This window comes from Nilaparvata lugens, chromosome 3 (genome assembly GCF_014356525.2).
Source record: "Nilaparvata lugens isolate BPH chromosome 3, ASM1435652v1, whole genome shotgun sequence".
NCBI lineage: Eukaryota > Metazoa > Arthropoda > Insecta > Hemiptera > Delphacidae > Nilaparvata > Nilaparvata lugens.
Window position 1 is genome coordinate 31,703,634 of NC_052506.1, and position 17,190 is coordinate 31,720,823.

The following is a 17,190-nucleotide window of genomic DNA, read 5'->3' on the forward strand; positions in this document are numbered from 1 at the left end:
ACTTCCATTTCCTCCTTATTGTTATGTTATCTGTCTCTCTACACACACACTCTCTATCTTTTCTTTCTTTTTAATATATATATATATATTATATATATATATATATAGATATATATATATGTTTACTTTTCTTCTTCATCTCATCTCCTGCTTTTTTCATATCATATACTGCTCAATAATTATTTTCTGTAATTATATTTTGTAAATTCATCTATAATTTTGCTGTATTGTAAGTTATATTGTATATAAGTGTATAAGCCAGTATATATTGTAATCTACATAAATAAAGTACTCAATCAATCAATCTCCCTGTACCATTATTTTTCTCTATTCTCTCTTCCTCCTGGACAGAGCTATCTGCTATCTTATAATTACAACAATTAATCTGTCATTTTCCAATTATCTACTATTTTCTCTTTTTTACTTTCCTTGCCCTATTACCATAGGTAAGGAAAGTATTGCTTTCCGAAAAAAATTAAGGTACCCCAATTTTTAAATTTCTATACGTTTTAATGTCCCATGAGTCCAAAAAAGTGGTTTTTGGGTATTGGTCTGTATGTGTGTGTGTATGTGTGTGTGTGTGTGTGGTGTGTGTGTGTGTGTGTGTGTGTGTGTGTGTATATGAGTGTATGTGCGTCTGTGTACACGATATCTCATCTCCCAATTAACGGAATGACTTGAAATTTGGAACTTAAGGTCCTTACACTATAAGGATCCGACACGAACAATTTCAATCAAATGCGATTCAAGATGGTGGCTGAAATGGCGAAAATGTTGTCAAAAAAAGGGTTTTTCGCAATTTTCTCTAAAATGGGTCCAACGATTTTGATCAAATTTATACCTAAAATAGTCATTAATAAGCTATATCAACTGCCACAAGTCCCATATCTGTAAAAATTTAGGAGCTTCGCCCCATCTATCCAAAGTTCGATTTTAGATTTCCAATTATCAGGTCTGAGATATAATTTAAACGAAAAATTGAGCATGGAAATCTCTTCAATAAATGTCCAGTAACATTTTCACCTAAAATTGAAAATAAGCTTGAAATTTGAGAAAATGTAATTATTCAATTGCAAACTTTTGGCAACTGTTGATTCTATTAAATCATTCACTATGAAGAGATAACAGATCTCGTGTGTATCCAGCGTTATTGAACTGTCACCAGCTGGCTCAGATCTTTGACTTGAGATGCCCGTTTACACTAGCGTCAGGTGATCAATTGTCATAACTACAAGGAAAGTTGTGTGAGTGCGCCACACCAGATTTTTATTATTGCATTAATACTATTTTGTTCATGATACTATCATTCATTTTGTTTACTCATCTGGATATATATATATATATATATATATATAATATATATATATATATATATAATATATATATATATATTGAGAGTACTGAAGAAAAGCTGCCCCAAATCTACCCCAAAGCTGATTCTTGATTCTAACCTTGCCCAACCCAATGTAAACTGAACTAACTTAACCTAGCCATATCCCTAATCTCAAGGACACGAGCCAAGACAGGCCAAATCTGCAAGCCAAATCCGTTGGTGTGTAGGGCCCTTTATTTGACACAGTGTAGCAGTAGATAGAGAAATGAACCTTCATACTAAACTTAATACTGTAAAGCCTCAACCAGCTCCCCATAAGTACAGTATAGAAATTTTTACATCTTGTGTAATATAGTATTTAAAATACTATGACAACTCATTGATTGAAAAAGGTTGTCATACTCAATATTATCCTGTAAAAATAGAGACAAAAACATTGGGATTTAATTTCATTTTCATCAATAAAATTTCACACAAGTAGACAGAAATAATATAAAAATAATCTATTGAATAAAAAATGGAAAAGTTTATTCTACAGCCAATACAAATTTTGGGGGAACACTAGTATTATTATTGTACAGTACCTACTAGTACTTTCTTGCTTTAGGTTCAACCAGATTCTCCATAGAAATAGAATTCTTCATTAATAGCATTAAAGTGCTCACAGAGTTTTTATTTTCGACTATTTTAGAGTTCCTGCAAACCATTTTACTTATTCGAGGGCGCTGAATCTGACTCTGAATTCAAAGTTTTGCTATCCCGATTTTTTGGTGATTTCAATTTTTGGTAACTACACACGCCCGGCCGGAAGAGCCTACACACTCACAGATTTAGCCCGAGCCAAGCCGCGACAGTAGCCCTGGAGGGATTTGGCTCGGCTCGGCTCAGCTCAGGAGAAATTCGTGTGTGTAGGCGATTTAATTGCGAGCGGAGCCAGGCTCCGTAGGTGTGTAGTGCCCTTGAGAGTTGGTGTGTGTCTGTGACAGAGAGAGAGAGTGATTGATTCATTTTATTGATAGTGTGCTAGGTCTCGACAGACCCATTGCACAAAAACAGCATTACACACACACACACACACACACACACACACACACACATATATATATATATATATATATATATATATATATATATATATATATACTTATTAGGAGTTGATTGATGCTTTACAGTAGTAGGGGGAAAGTGAGAGTACTGAAGAAAAGCTGCCCCGAAGCTGGCTCAAAGCTGCCCCAAAGCTGCCCCCAAATCTACCCCAAAGCTGATTCTTGATTCTAACCTTGTCCAACCCAATGTAATCTGAACTAACTTAACCTAGCTATACCCCTAATCTCAAGGACACAAGCCAAGACAGGCCAAATCTGCAAGCCAAATCCATAGGTGTGTAGGGCCCTTTATTTGACACAGTGTAGCAGTAGATAGAGAATTGAACCTTCATACTAAACTTAATACTGTGAAGCCTCAACCAGCTCCCCATAAGTATGGTTTAGATATTTTTACATCTTGTGTAATATAGTATTTAAAATACTATGACAACTCATTGATTGAAAAAGTTTGTCATACTCAATATTATCCTGTAAAAATAGAGACAAAAAAATTGTGATTCAATTTCATCTTCATCAATAAAATTCCACACAAGTAGACAGAAATAATATAAAAATAAGTTCATTTTTATTGAATAAAAAATTGAAATATGTTTATTCTACAGCCAATACAAATTTTGGGGGAACACTAGTATTATTATTATACCTACAGTACTAGTACTTTCTTGCTTTAGATTCAACCAGATTCTTCATAGAAATAGGATTCTTCATTAATAGCATTAAAGTGCTCACAGAGTTTTTATTTTCGACTATTTTAGAGTTCCCACAAACCATTTTACTAATTTGAGGGCACTGAATCCGAATCTGAAATCAAAATTTTGCTATCCCGATTTTTAGGCAATTTAGATTTTTGGTAACTACACACGCCCGGCCGGGAGAGCCTACACACTAACAGATTTCGCCCGAGCCGAGCTGCGACAGTAGCCCTGGACAGATTTGGCACGGCCTGGCTCGGCTTGCAATAAAATCACCTACACACTCATGGATTTCTCCTGAGCCGAACCAAGACAGGCCAAATTCGCGAGCCAAATCTGGAGGTGTGTAGGGCCCTTTATTTGACACAGTGTAGCAGTAGATAGAGAATTGAACCTTCATACTTAATACTGTAAAGCCTCAACCAGCTCCCCATAAGTAGGGTATAGAACTTTTTACATCTTGTGTAATATAGTATTTAAAATACTATGACAATTCATTGATTGAAAAAGGTTGTCATACTCAATAGTATCCTGTAAAAATAGAGGCAAAAGAATTGTGATTCAATTTCAGCTTCCTCAATAAAATTTCACACAAGTAGATGATAGTAATATAAAAAAAGGTTCATTTTTATTGAATAAAAAATTGAAATATGTTTAATCTACAGCTAATAAAAGTTTTGAGGAGACACTGATATTATTATTGTACAGTACTAGTACTTTCTTGCTATAGGTTCAACCAAATTCTTTATATAGAAATATAATTCTCCATTAATATCATTAAAGAGCTCACAGAGTTTTAATTTTGACTATTTTCGAGTCCACAAACTAATTTTCTAATTCGAGGGCGCTGAATCCGAATCTGGAATCAAAATTTTGCTATCCCGATTTTTAGGTGATTTAGATTTTTGGTAACTACACGCGCCCGGCCGGAGAGCCTTCACACTCACAGATTTTGCCCGAGCCGAGCCGCGCCAGTAGCAGCTTCTCTTTGTCTCAGAAACAGAGTAACGGCCAGCAACAGTCACATTTATAACATAGTTAATCAAAAGTATTCTTTGAGTATCTATAGTGAGGTCCACGTTATAATGGTAGGGTACGATTTGCAATGGTGTTGCTATCCTTGTCTATCGTTCAACAAATGTGAAAGAGTTAGGGGTTAGGTTTCATCTGGGTTATATTTGATAATGTTTCATTAGGATAGGTTAGGTTTTTGCTTTAAAATTGTAATATGCTAGAAGGGGCTAGGGTCTAGGTAGAGTTGTTTTTTTATGTTTCAAAGGTAAAAGGATTGGTTAGGGGGTTAGGATTTTGCTTTGAACCACATGTTTGTGAACATGTTCATGGAATGAACCACATGTTTATGTTTTGTTCTAAAGATGACGAAAAAATCTAAAGTATTAAATGTGAAAGGGTTAGAGGTTAGGTTTAATTTAGGTTATATTTAATAATGTGTTATTAGGATAGGTCAGGTTTTTGCTTTGAAATTGCAATATGCTAGAAGAGGCTAGGGTGCAGTTGGAGTTATGTTTTTTGATGTTTCAAATGTGAAAGGATAGGTTAGGGGGTTAGGATTTTGCTTTGAAATCTAAATTATTGAATGTGAAGGGGTTAGGGGTTAGGTTTTTTTGGATTATATTCAATAATGTTTCATAAGGTTAAGTTTTTGCTTTAAAATTGCAATATGCTAGAAAGGGCTAGGGTCCAGGTAGAATTATGCTTTTTGATATTTCAAAGGTGGAAAGATAGGTTAGGATTTTGCTTTGAAATTGCAATATGCTGGAAGGGATTAGAGGTTTTTCAAATAGTCATGTTTATTGATGTTTTAAATGTAGAAGGGGAGGTTGAGGGTTCGGTTTTTGTTTTGAAATGACAATATGCTGACTTAGTTATAGTGTTTTTTAACATCAGTTAAATAACAACCGTTATATTTTATTAATTATATTTTGACGTGACAACGTCTTATAAATTGGTTTGCCGGGTGACACTTCAAGAAACTGCGTTACGTTCCCACGTTATGCGCTCACAATGAGAGCGAGTGAGAGCGTTCGTTTCGGTTCACGGTCGTCTGGAAAGAGCACGAATAGGAGCAGTGGCGAGCAACGCAGCAGCAACCAGCAATCCGAAGGCATTCACCTGGAGAGAGAGTGAAACGGAGCAGTCAACCTGCGCAGGCGCCGCAAGCAATCTCCTGCGACTGCGCCTGCTTAGGTGAATAAGTGAATAGGTTATGTTGTAGTAATCAAAATAATCTGCATAATCACATAATCATGCATAAGTGAATAGGTTATGTTGTAGTAATCACAATGTTGTGGTTCAGTGCGAGATTCTTTGTATAAATTAATGTTTTAAATATAATTCTTTGTATAAATAAATGTTTTAAATTGTTACTATTTCATCCTTCTTCCTACTATACAAATGAATATTCACATTAAAATTATTTTACCACTCAAGTCGTTGTCACGTAAAACTTTCGCCCGTATACCGACTTTACAGGCAACCATGCAATTTTTTTTTCAAAAGTACTCTTTCTTTTATTAAATAAAATGATAATATATTGATTATTATATTGGATTTAATGATAAATCATCATTGGATAATAATATCTCCATTAAATAGAATGACGATTGGCTCCAGTTACAGTGCTCGGTAACCATCATCACAAAGAACGTTACATTCAAAGAACTGACTGAATGGAGCGGGAAAAACCCGTTGCTAACGCATGCGCGATACGGTGCTGTCTGTGACAGAGAGTGGTTTGTGCGCCAGTAGCCCTGGACGGTTTTGGCTTTCACGGATTTCTCCCAAGCCGAGCCAAGACAGGCCAAATCCGTAGGTGTGTAGGGCCCCTTAGTCAAGATTCCAGGTTAAGCTTACAAAGATAAAATTAAACTTAGTTCTAAAGAATAAACTCTTCAAAAATAATACTCATACTATTTTTCTAAAGTGAATTCTACCCAATTCAACAAGCTTCCCGACAAAAATATTGATAATTCTTATTTGCACCAAGGTACTCAAACAGAACACTTCGAATAACATAAAGTACGTCTCTTCTCTATTTGAGCAATTCTAATTTTTTCAGCCTTTCACAATCTTGATGCTATCAAAATAGGATGCTTTAAAAAGTGTTCTCTTGCTTCATCATAATCATAACCTCATTTTCGAAGAGAGATTTGTGTTGTGAAGTCTGGAGTGACTGACAAGTGCACATAAAGCTTGTAATGTTGTGAACTGTAATCGGACTCGACTATTCAAGAATATTTGTTGGTTTATTCACTTTGATCAGTTTTAATTCAAAATAAATCATGGAGTTTATTGTAGCTAGTGTAGAAAATATAAAATTTGATATAGAAGTAGCTCTTGAGCAACAAATAGGATCTTTGCCGTTGCCGTTTCCTCGAATGGATAGTAAGTATTTAACATTTTTATCGCTTGCTTTATAATCTTGTATGCAATTATTAGAGAATTCAGAGCAATCTGAATTTCAAAAAATATCTGAGAGAAAACTATTCGCGCAGACCTATGAATAAGTCAAGTTTATCTTATTGATAAAGAACAGCATGTTTTTCAGCAGAAAAATCAATTAGCCTATCACAATCACAGTTGCGTTGCCAGCGTCTAGAAGTTTGAATTATTGGATTAACTATTGGACAGGTTAATGCTATCAAAATAGCAAAGGTTTCAAGTTGTATCTATCATGATATACGGTAACTTGGGCCTACTTTTACCCAAGCTATTCTTATGTGGAATAAATAATAGGCATTCGTGGTTTTTTGTTTCAAATATAATACAATAAGCTATGCTGCAATGAGAAGATTAATAAGAAATTATTTAACGATTAACTAAAAAGTAAATGTATTTAATTATATGCTATCGATGTATGAGAAGGGCTTGAGATTAGAGCAAGGCCCAAACAGCAAGCATTCCCAGAAAAATAATGTCAGTGATCATGTTGAAAAAGGTAAGGATTTGAAATTGATGGCATTATCTAATATTCTTAATCAAATCATTCGATCCAGCTAGAACAGTTGAGGTGCAATTCGTTTGAGGCGTTCTAGCAGCGCCGCTATAACCAGGTAGCTTGCTGCTTTGAATACAGGCTCTAAGGAATTTCACTTTCAAGTTGAGATGCAATTAATTAGAGGCAGCACGAGCTGCCTCTAAAGGGCTCTACACACTTACGGATTTCGCCTGTGTCTTTGAACGGCTCGGTGCAAAATCACTACACACTTGTTGTGAGCAACGCGAGTCCCGCTGGCCGTACTTTTCAAGTCTATCATCTCCGCCTAAATTTAAATTGTCCAATAAAGGAGATAGAGGAATTTTGATTACAGATTTCGATTTAGCGCCCCGAAACGTTTTAAAGTGTAAGTCCCATTAAAAAAAAATAAAAAACACCCGAAAACAAGGGAGTTATGGCTGTTCTTAATATAGCTTTCTATTATCATAGGTTAACTAGGTACTAGGTTAATAAGATAATAGTACTGCTCACAAAGGGACAGGCAAAGGTTTTTAGAAGTTTTTAAACACTCGAAATTTTAAACATGAACATTTTAAAACTTTAAAAGTTCTAGTTTAATAAAACATTTTTAATCTTTGAAAAGATAAATCCAAATATGAAATTAGAAATCAGAAAACTTTTCCTATTATCACCTAGGCTGATAAAATAAAAATAAATCAATTTATTCATAGAAATAGAATTCTTCATTAATAACATTCAAGTGCTCACGGAGTTTTTATCTTTGATTATTTTTGAGCTCCTCGAATCATTCAATTAATTCGAGGGCACTGAATCCGAATCCGAATTCAAAATTTTGCTTTATAGATTTTTACACACGCCCGGCCGGAAGAGCCTACGCACTACAAATTCTCTTCCGAGCCGAGCCGAGCTAAGCCGCGCCATTAGCCCTGGACGGATTTGGCCTGGCTCGGCTAGGAAGAAAATCGCCTACTCACTCACGTTTTGTGGCCAAGCCGAGCCGAGCCAGGTCAAATCCGCTAGCCGCCACAGGCAAAATTCGTAAGTGTTTAGGGCCCTTAAGGAATTTCACCATTGGATTGTCCTAGCTAATCGGTCAGTGTTCAAAGGTTTATTATATTCTGCTAATTTTTCAATTATTTGCAATTCCTTGATTATTGCCCTGGGCATATCTTGGTTAATCGCGCAATTTTAGTATAACCTTTTATAGCAGGGAGTTGAAAAAATTCATCATAATCATTCATATATGGTCATTGGACCATATACTAACATGATCATACTATGATGGCAGTGTTAAAGATCATGATTATTCTCATTAAAGAAATTATTGACTTCTGTTAGTTGACAGAAGACATCTTGAAAAGACTTGCTGTGCGCTCTCTTAATGGTTAGACGTTTTTGTATTAACATTTATATTTGCAATAATATACAAATGGGTGTAGTAGCTTAGAGTGTTTTGATTGGTTGTTTCAGAGTCAATTGCTGCAGTTTGCGAATTCTTTCCGAGTGGATCATGCATGAAAGGCACGATGTGTCCGTTGCGACATGTCCGTGGCGACAGGACAATAGTGTGCAAGCATTGGCTTCGCGGCCTCTGCAAAAAGGGTGACCAGTGCGAGTTTCTACACGAGTATGACATGACTAAAATGCCTGAATGCTACTTCTATTCACGATTCAGTAAGTACAGTAATCCAGTGTTCATTTTTATAATTTTTCTTGTCACATAGCACTAAAAATCGCAACTGCTAAGAAGCATTGGTACAACCCCAGCCTTGAAAATGATTCTTGCTTCTAGGGATTGTTTGACTCGGCCTATCTTACCTCAATAGCGTTCTTGACACTGGGAATAAATTGAACGCACGCCTCATACCAATGATCTCATGTTGTGAAATTGTCAACAACGGCGTTGCCTCACTTATCCAATGGAAATCGAACCTACACATTCACATTATGATTATTCAATTAATTATTTTTTTTATCCATAACTCTAGAATAAAGTTAAAATTTGTGTAAGCTTATTTTACCATAGAATAATGCATCATTAGGCAAAACAGAAATATAAATTTATGAGTTGAGTTATAAAAAGAATTATTAATCACACTTACTTGCCTTAACTAGACAACCCGGTAAATTTCAGTGTTGTAGGCTATGTAATGAAAAGATTCTATGGAAAAGATTTTTCTAAATTTTCTAGTTCAATATTATCCTTTTAAGCTGTGTTTAAAAGGCCATTATAAAATTCGATCTTCTTTATTTGAAATTCACTTGAAACCCGCTGTGTTTCTACTCGAGGGTTATTTTACCGACTCAGATAACCTCGAAACGTAATGATTTAAAACATTGCTAAACCTAATTCATTTGTAAAGCTACAACAACCTCCCAATTTTGAACCACGAAGCATTTATAAATTATGATAATTACTTGATCTGAAGCTTTAGTTCCCTTACTCAACTTATGGTAGGAAAGCAAATTGTTCTGCATTGATTTTAGCTCTTTCTCCCTAATATTGATTTGTGCTTCTAACGAGATGCTAGTTCCTCTACAAAATCCTCTGGCTCTTTTTCAGATGCGTGCCACAACAAGGAATGTCCTTTTCTTCACATTGATCCGGAGAGCAAGATCAAAGATTGTCCTTGGTATGACCGAGGCTTCTGTAGACATGGTCCGAATTGTCGGCATAGACACGTCAGACGAGTTCTTTGCATGAATTATCTAGCTGGGTTTTGTCCTGATGGTCCCGAATGTAAATTTGTACAGTAAGTATGCACTTACCATTTTCAAATCTTATCGCGGCTGAATTTCTGCATTTTTGCTTCTCTACCTAGTATTTTTTATACTTCGAGTATATTTGAATTTATAAATATTTTTATTTGCAGAGCACAATGTTTCAACAACTTCAAATGCAATACATGATAAGATGTGTTTATTCTTATTTATCAATCCAAATGAATAATTCGTTAACTACTGAACGGGACAAATTACTAGTAAAAATAAATTTTATTATACTCAGGAACTAAATTCTACTGTACCTTATACTGGTGCTTAGAGCAGTTCATCCCAAGTACAACTTGATTCTTTATCTAATCAAGCTATTGACTTGGAATGGTCGCATTTATTATACTGTAATGCGTTTCAATTGCATTTCAAAGCTGTTAATGGCTTTAACACGAGATTTAATTCAACTGCTATTATTGAACATATGCTGCGAAAGTTTTACATCATTTCCTGAATCATTGTCTGATTATACAGTAGGCAGTAGTTCAGTAGTAAATGACAGTGAATAGTTAAGTCGCTGGAAGAAGTGAAACTCTTTCAAGGGTTTGACTTTTGCTAATAATGTGTACTCGTGTTGTTTTTAATGACAACCCACAATATTTTGCAACATCAACCTTTGTGTCAAACATTAATATGAAGTACTAAAGGCTACTCAGTGTTAATAATATTTATACATTCTACTTTCTTTTGTTGAATATTGTAGCATTTTTCTTCTTTGACTGCTTCCCTGAGGTCTGGGGAAGTATACAGACTTCATGTCCGTAGACTTGGATAAATTCAAGTACTATGGACTAGGATGGACTTTTGATAGAAGTTTTGTTCCCTGGCTTACATATTTTCTCCGTTATTGATTCGTGAATAAATCGTAAATTGAATCGAATATAAAAATAACTATGAATACTAGCATGTATTCGATTATAATAAATAACTATGAATACTAACATGTATTCGATAATAAATAACTATGAATACTAACATCTATTCGATTATAAATCGTTAATAGAATTAATCTGGTATTAATTCGTAAATTTATGGCAATAAATTTTTGTTTCAATATGCACATTGAAATTTTTAGTACCTTAAACTTTTTTATATTTTTTCAGTCCACGTTTTGAACTTCCTGCTACTGACGTAAACGCTAAAGATGGCAAAAAGGTTCTTCTAACTTGCCACTTCTGTGGTGAAACTGGTCATAAGGCTATGTATTGTCATAAAATGCCATTTGAAATGAGAGAAGCAGAAGCCAAATTGGTAACTATATAATTTATTAACATTCAACTTGATGCAATATAATTTCACATTATCATGGAAATTGTCTTTGAAATTTTCAAAAAATAGAATTGTGTTATGATTTTTATTGTTTCAGAGACATTACATATTCAATCTTATTATTCATTATGCTACCAGAGTGTGGCAGCACTGTTTAAAAAGTCAGCTGGGCAACGAGGAGTTTCTGTCTAGTTTTGTCTTGTTGAACGATTCATACTCAACCAATAAAGATGCGTAGCCTACTTTTAAATTCATACTAGTTTTCATATTTATTTATTTCATTTCCTTGTAGGCTAAGTTATAACAAACTGGCCAATGAAGAATGGACTAAATGACTATAATGACTGGACCAAAACTCCTCGTTGCCCAGCTGACTTTTTAAACAGTGCTGCCACACTCTGGCAGCATAATGAATAATATGATTGAATATGTAATGTCTCTGAAATAATGTAATGTCAAAAGTAGGTTACGCATCTTTATTGGTTGAGTATGAATTGTTCAACAAGACAAGACCAGAGAGAGGTAGCCTAATCGACGTGATTTTTCGGAACACACCTAAGTTTAAATAGTTGAATTTGTCAAAAATGGTCTAACGATTTGCGGTCAGGTTAGCTGAGACGTCTAAGGCGTTGGACCCTTCTGCCTGCTAGCGCTACCATGGCCCTGTTGCATGAACAATAATTACAAGCTAATATTTTTGTCATTTTCTATTTTAATAACCAGCTGACTACTAGTATAATTAGTTTGTATTTTTTCATGCAATAGGCCCCTGGTCGTAGGCCCGAATTCCACGGGTAGGGATGGACGTTTGATCATATCATTACCCACGCACAAGAAAAAAGCTCATTTGGGCATCATCTAATGACTGAGCACGATTACAAATCAATATAATTAATATATTATAAATAACTATCGACCCCCTGGGTTGAAGAACTCGCTCATGAACTGTTGTATTGATCTCTTAAGTCCGCAACTTGTAATTATACACTAGCTGGCCCGGCGAACTTCGTACCGCCACAAAGTCAATGTATCTCATGTCACACTCGACTATATCTGGTGAAACATGAAATTTATCTGACAATCGTAATTCTCATTCACATCTCAATATGGACTTCCTATGTCCTTAGTCATGCAGCATTTATTATTCCGAAAACATATTCTTCTGAATCAATTAGTAGTAATATCTATGATTAAAGTGTTCAATTAAAAAAATAGATAGGTTAAATCAGTATTTCAAAGATGAATTTAATGCATTCATATTTGTTGCTTTGTCAATTAATGGTTCAGGAAATATGTGATATACGATGAATCACACAGAAGTCCATATTTTTCCCATCTTCTATTTTAGGATGAATATCAACAGTTTAGCTAAGACGAATTTGAAAAAAAATTTAAATGATTGTGTCATTCTTCAGTAATTAATGATGCAATATGAACAATTCTCTCTCATGAGGTGAATAATTTTTCTCCAACATTTTCCAGTTTCTCAATGATAGGGGACTGATAATTTTATTTGTATAGGTCTTCTATGAGGAACCATTATCTACAGCTGGTACCAATCAAATACACTTCCATATTAAAACCAGTACACAATTTATCGACAGTACAGTTCAATTAAAAATTATTATACTCAAAAACACATGATCCTCTAATCGATATAATTTAATATTATATTATAGTTGTCTATCTAGTAATTACTAAAAATCAATTAATTCTAAACACCGAAGACAGCATAATAATAAAATTATTCGAAACAAAGCAATGTCTTCAGAGCATGTAAGTCTTTAACCTGAGGCCGCACTGCTGGATGGTTACACACAGAACAGTCATTTTGTTTTTAGTCGGGGCGTTTAGAATAAAATACATGGGCGGTTATGGAGCAGCACACACTCTTGTCTACTATCTACCGACGGCTGTTGGATGACGCAATGATTATAACAGCTGATTTTTATTTCTATGTGTGGCCAGCTTACAAATCTTTTCCCATAAGGATTACATGTAAACTTTGAAGGACCGTAGGAAAGAGTCCTGAAGTCGGATTATAAATTTGATAGGCCATAAACCTGGTCCTGAACATAACGAACACAACTAAAAAAATTATCAAATTCGGTGCACACATAAAAAAGTTATTGAACGTCAAAATTTGAGGCTCAATTTTGATTTATATAGAAGATAGTTGGTAAGTATTATTATGGAAACGGCTAAATATCTCTTTTACAAGTATAATATGACAATAATTACTGATCCTATTCCAATTAAAAAAAAAAAATTTCCGCCATCCTGGATCTGTCATATGGATCCAACTTCATTTTTTCAAATGGGAACGTGGTCATCTGATACATGATTTCGATACAGAATTTCTAAAGAAAATATTAATGGCGAAACCCGCACATCGATATCTACATTATTTAAAGATACTAATAAATAGTACAAAAATGAAATAAATGAGTACCTACATTGGATAATCAATTGTCGTTGAACAATAATAGTATCGTTCTCTTCTACTCACAAATTTAGCACTTCGAAAAAAAAAATCAAATTTTTCAACGTCATAGCAACTGCTATCACATAGTAGTAACGGAAGCTAAAACCTATAAATTAAATATGTTGTTAGATCTGTCAGTCTGTGTGATAACTCCCAAATAGCATCAGCTTTTTTAAATGAATGGGAAAACTACAGAGATAGCATGCAATTAATTCCAGCTGACTAAATGATAAATCAAAACATTTGTTTCCTTTTGCACTCAAGAAGGAGTAAGTCAATTTTGTTGTCCAACGAACTTGAACTGTAAAAAGGTTCAAAGAATACGTGTTCAAAATTTGAAGCTGATTGATCAATTTTCTAAAGTTCTTGTAGAACATACAAACAGACGGACAACGACTTTAGACTTCAGTAAATCAAAAGTGAGAACTCGCTAACTCTCGTTCAATAAACTAATGAAAAACTTTCAACTACCATTAACAAAACTTAGTTTTTTAAATAATAATTTGTGTTACGTTTCTTGAATGATAATTGTGTTTTACCAAACACGATTTCGAATTGATTAATTTACTCTGTGATTTTAGCAATTTATTGAAAATGAGTATTATTTTATTAGATCAATATTAATTGACTTTGCTATGTATTATTGAAAGGTCTGCATACTGAACATAAAAAATATATATTGACAGCATACTGTACGAGATTGCTGGAATACTAATGAGCTCAATAGATACGGTAGTTACCATTAAATGTGCTCTAGGAACACATCAAGATGGTCGATGATGCGAAATCGCTGATCTGATAAATTAATGTTGTCTAGAATTTACAGGCCGGCAACTGTGATTCTTTCGCACTGAGTCACAGTCATCGTATTGTTAAAATATCATTCTACATCATTCTCTATATTGTTTAATAATTATTTGATTGTTCTATATTAGATATTGGGTTGGCAGTTGGCAGTTGCTCGGGTTGCTTCTCTATTTAGTGATATTATTGGGGACAGTATTGATAATTTGAATGAAATTAAGCTGTATTAAACCATTTTTCTCTAAAATTAAAAATAACCTTAACATTAATAATATTTCATTTAAATTAGTATTACTTATATATACTAAATTAGTAATATGATAAGTTATTTCCATAAGAAATCAGATTAGATTATACTGTAATTTCGTTGAATTATCTTACTTTGAAATTACCGTCAATCAGTGATTATTTATTTACTGTGTACGTTTCAATCCGTACACATTGTAATTTGGTAATATACGTCGTATGTTCTATGGCATCAAATGTATGAGAAATAATATTTATTGAAAATTAATTTCTTTGTGTTACTACTTTCACCATTTTTGTTGTGCTGCAAAACAGGCGGCCAAATCTCTTCCACCCACCGCTGGAGGAATGAACGGCATTGGAAGCTCCGGCTCACTCAACACTACGTCTGCTGTTCCGGTGACTGGCCAGTCGGAAAATAAAGAAGACAATAAAATGTCCGATGACAGCAAAACTCAAACTACACCGCAGCCGCAACAAAATCCTGGCAAGCCGCCTTTGAAACCGCTCGAAGAAGTCACGTGTTTCAAGGTTAGTAGTTTAAAAATCAATTACTATTATTGTCTTCATGCTGATGAACTACACCTTTATTTTGGATGACACAAATCATAAAATAATTACCCTTTTCATTAATAAACCAGTTTTATATTTTTATAAAAGGACTTTTAACAGAAAAAATGTAAATACCATGACAATATAACATCTTTAAATTACAAAATGTTAGAAACCGCAAAAATTATTCAATCACAATATTCGATAAAATGAAAGATGAAAATTGAATAAAGTTGTTATGTAGTTGGTTTTATCATTCAAATTTAATTTCAAATCGTCTAGCTATTGTGGTCGTTTTTGAGATGAAGCATTGTACGTTATGACAAAGTATTGATTGGTTGGCCGTCCTTGAGTATTAAAGCTGCGCGCAGACGTTGAGCGGTCAAGCTTTTCGAGTTCTGTGTTCTATGAAGATCCGTACACAGGTGGCGGTCAAATACAAGCATTCTATATTATTGAGACTCACGTTTTAAAGTCAGCAATTGAACAATATTGGATTGCTATCCAATCCTTGTCTTTCATTACACAAAGCAGATAGCTCTATCCTTTTCCTTCGCACCGTTGTCAAATTGTTTGTAAGTAATTTACGTATAGAATAAAAAAAGGGAAAATTTACGTATACATGTACTAATAATAAATAAAGTTTGTAAAATACATTCTACTACTTCCTTGATGTGCGCGATTTTTCGATCACTCTGTAGATTTCTAATAAAAACTGAATAATTAATTATAACTGAGTTTTCCTCATCATAAAATTTAGAACTGAACTTAAAATTTCATTTTCACCTAGAATGAAAAAAAAATCATTCTCGTTCGGCTCGTTCCTAGTATGAGTTGAATGTGAAATTTATTTTTGAAAGTTTCAGAGTGGACAACACTAAGGGGTTGTATATAAACAAAACATAAAGAGGATACTAGTAATTTTCTGATAAGATCGATATGCTGGCAATGTTTACACAAATCATTCAACCGTTTTAATGTTGTTTTGTTTAGTGTGGTTACAAAGGGCACTACGCCAACAAATGTCCGAAGGGCCATCTTGCTTTCTTGGCACTGAGTAACGCTGGAGTGCATCCCAACCAGCAGCAGCAACAGCAGCATCAACAAGCAATACTCAACTTCCAGCAGCTCAATAATATCAACAATTTCAAAAGGTGATCGTTTCCATGATGATGTTGTTTATCTGTGCTGCATTCAGAACTTATATGTGGATTTGATATTGATATTTATGTGTGTGTGTAATTCCAACTTTTTGGGAGCAATTGCAAGAATAAAACTGATGAATGGGATGTTTAAGAAGGTATTTACTTGTGCGCGTGATTTCTTAGTATTGTAAGACTTATCTGCAGTCTATAATCCAAGAATCGTGTCTATCTAGGGAGAGTCTGGATTGAGCTTGATACCTAGTTTTTCCGTTGGAAACTGTAAATATCTTCCAACTATGTTGTTTTAATTTTAGGAGTGAGCTTGATAACTTGAAACCACTCGTCCAAACGTGCGTTTGTCGGAAATTATTCAATATCTTCAAACGATGATGTTTCAATTTAAGAAGAATATTTCATTTGTATTTTATCACAATACTCTGTGACTGTGTTGACTTATAATTCCGAAAATTTAAATAAGATGAACTAATTACACTCATTGATAGATGTGTAACTACTACCAATTACCCTCATAATATAGCGAATTGTGAAATTCACGAATCTGATCATTGAATTTGGCTACGAATCTGATTTGAAGGTTACGTAGCCTGGTCGTTGATTAGAACTTGAGCCAAGTATTAGAGTATCACTGAGCTAACCGATTTATGTTTCAATGATTTACATTATTTTAAAATGGTTCTAATGAGTCCGAAACATGTTTCGCATTAATAAAATATAAAAAGGGAACTGAATGATTTTTTATTTCATTTCAATAATTATTTTAGTAGCCCTACAACGATCCTTAATATC

General features: G+C 34.1%; 1 protein-coding gene across 1 annotated transcript; it reads left to right on the plus strand.

Moving 5' to 3' along the window:
- The first annotated feature begins 5,892 nt into the window (after positions 1-5,892).
- Positions 5,893-17,132, plus strand: LOC111057148 (cleavage and polyadenylation specificity factor subunit 4). The gene is made up of 6 exons (XM_022344588.2): positions 5,893-6,536; positions 8,581-8,784; positions 9,674-9,863; positions 10,986-11,133; positions 15,002-15,217; positions 16,232-17,132. The coding sequence occupies exons 1-6, from the start codon at positions 6,434-6,436 to the stop codon at positions 16,394-16,396; spliced, it is 1,026 nt and encodes a 341-aa protein (XP_022200280.1). The 5' UTR covers positions 5,893-6,433; the 3' UTR covers positions 16,397-17,132.
- The last annotated feature ends 58 nt before the right edge of the window (positions 17,133-17,190 follow it).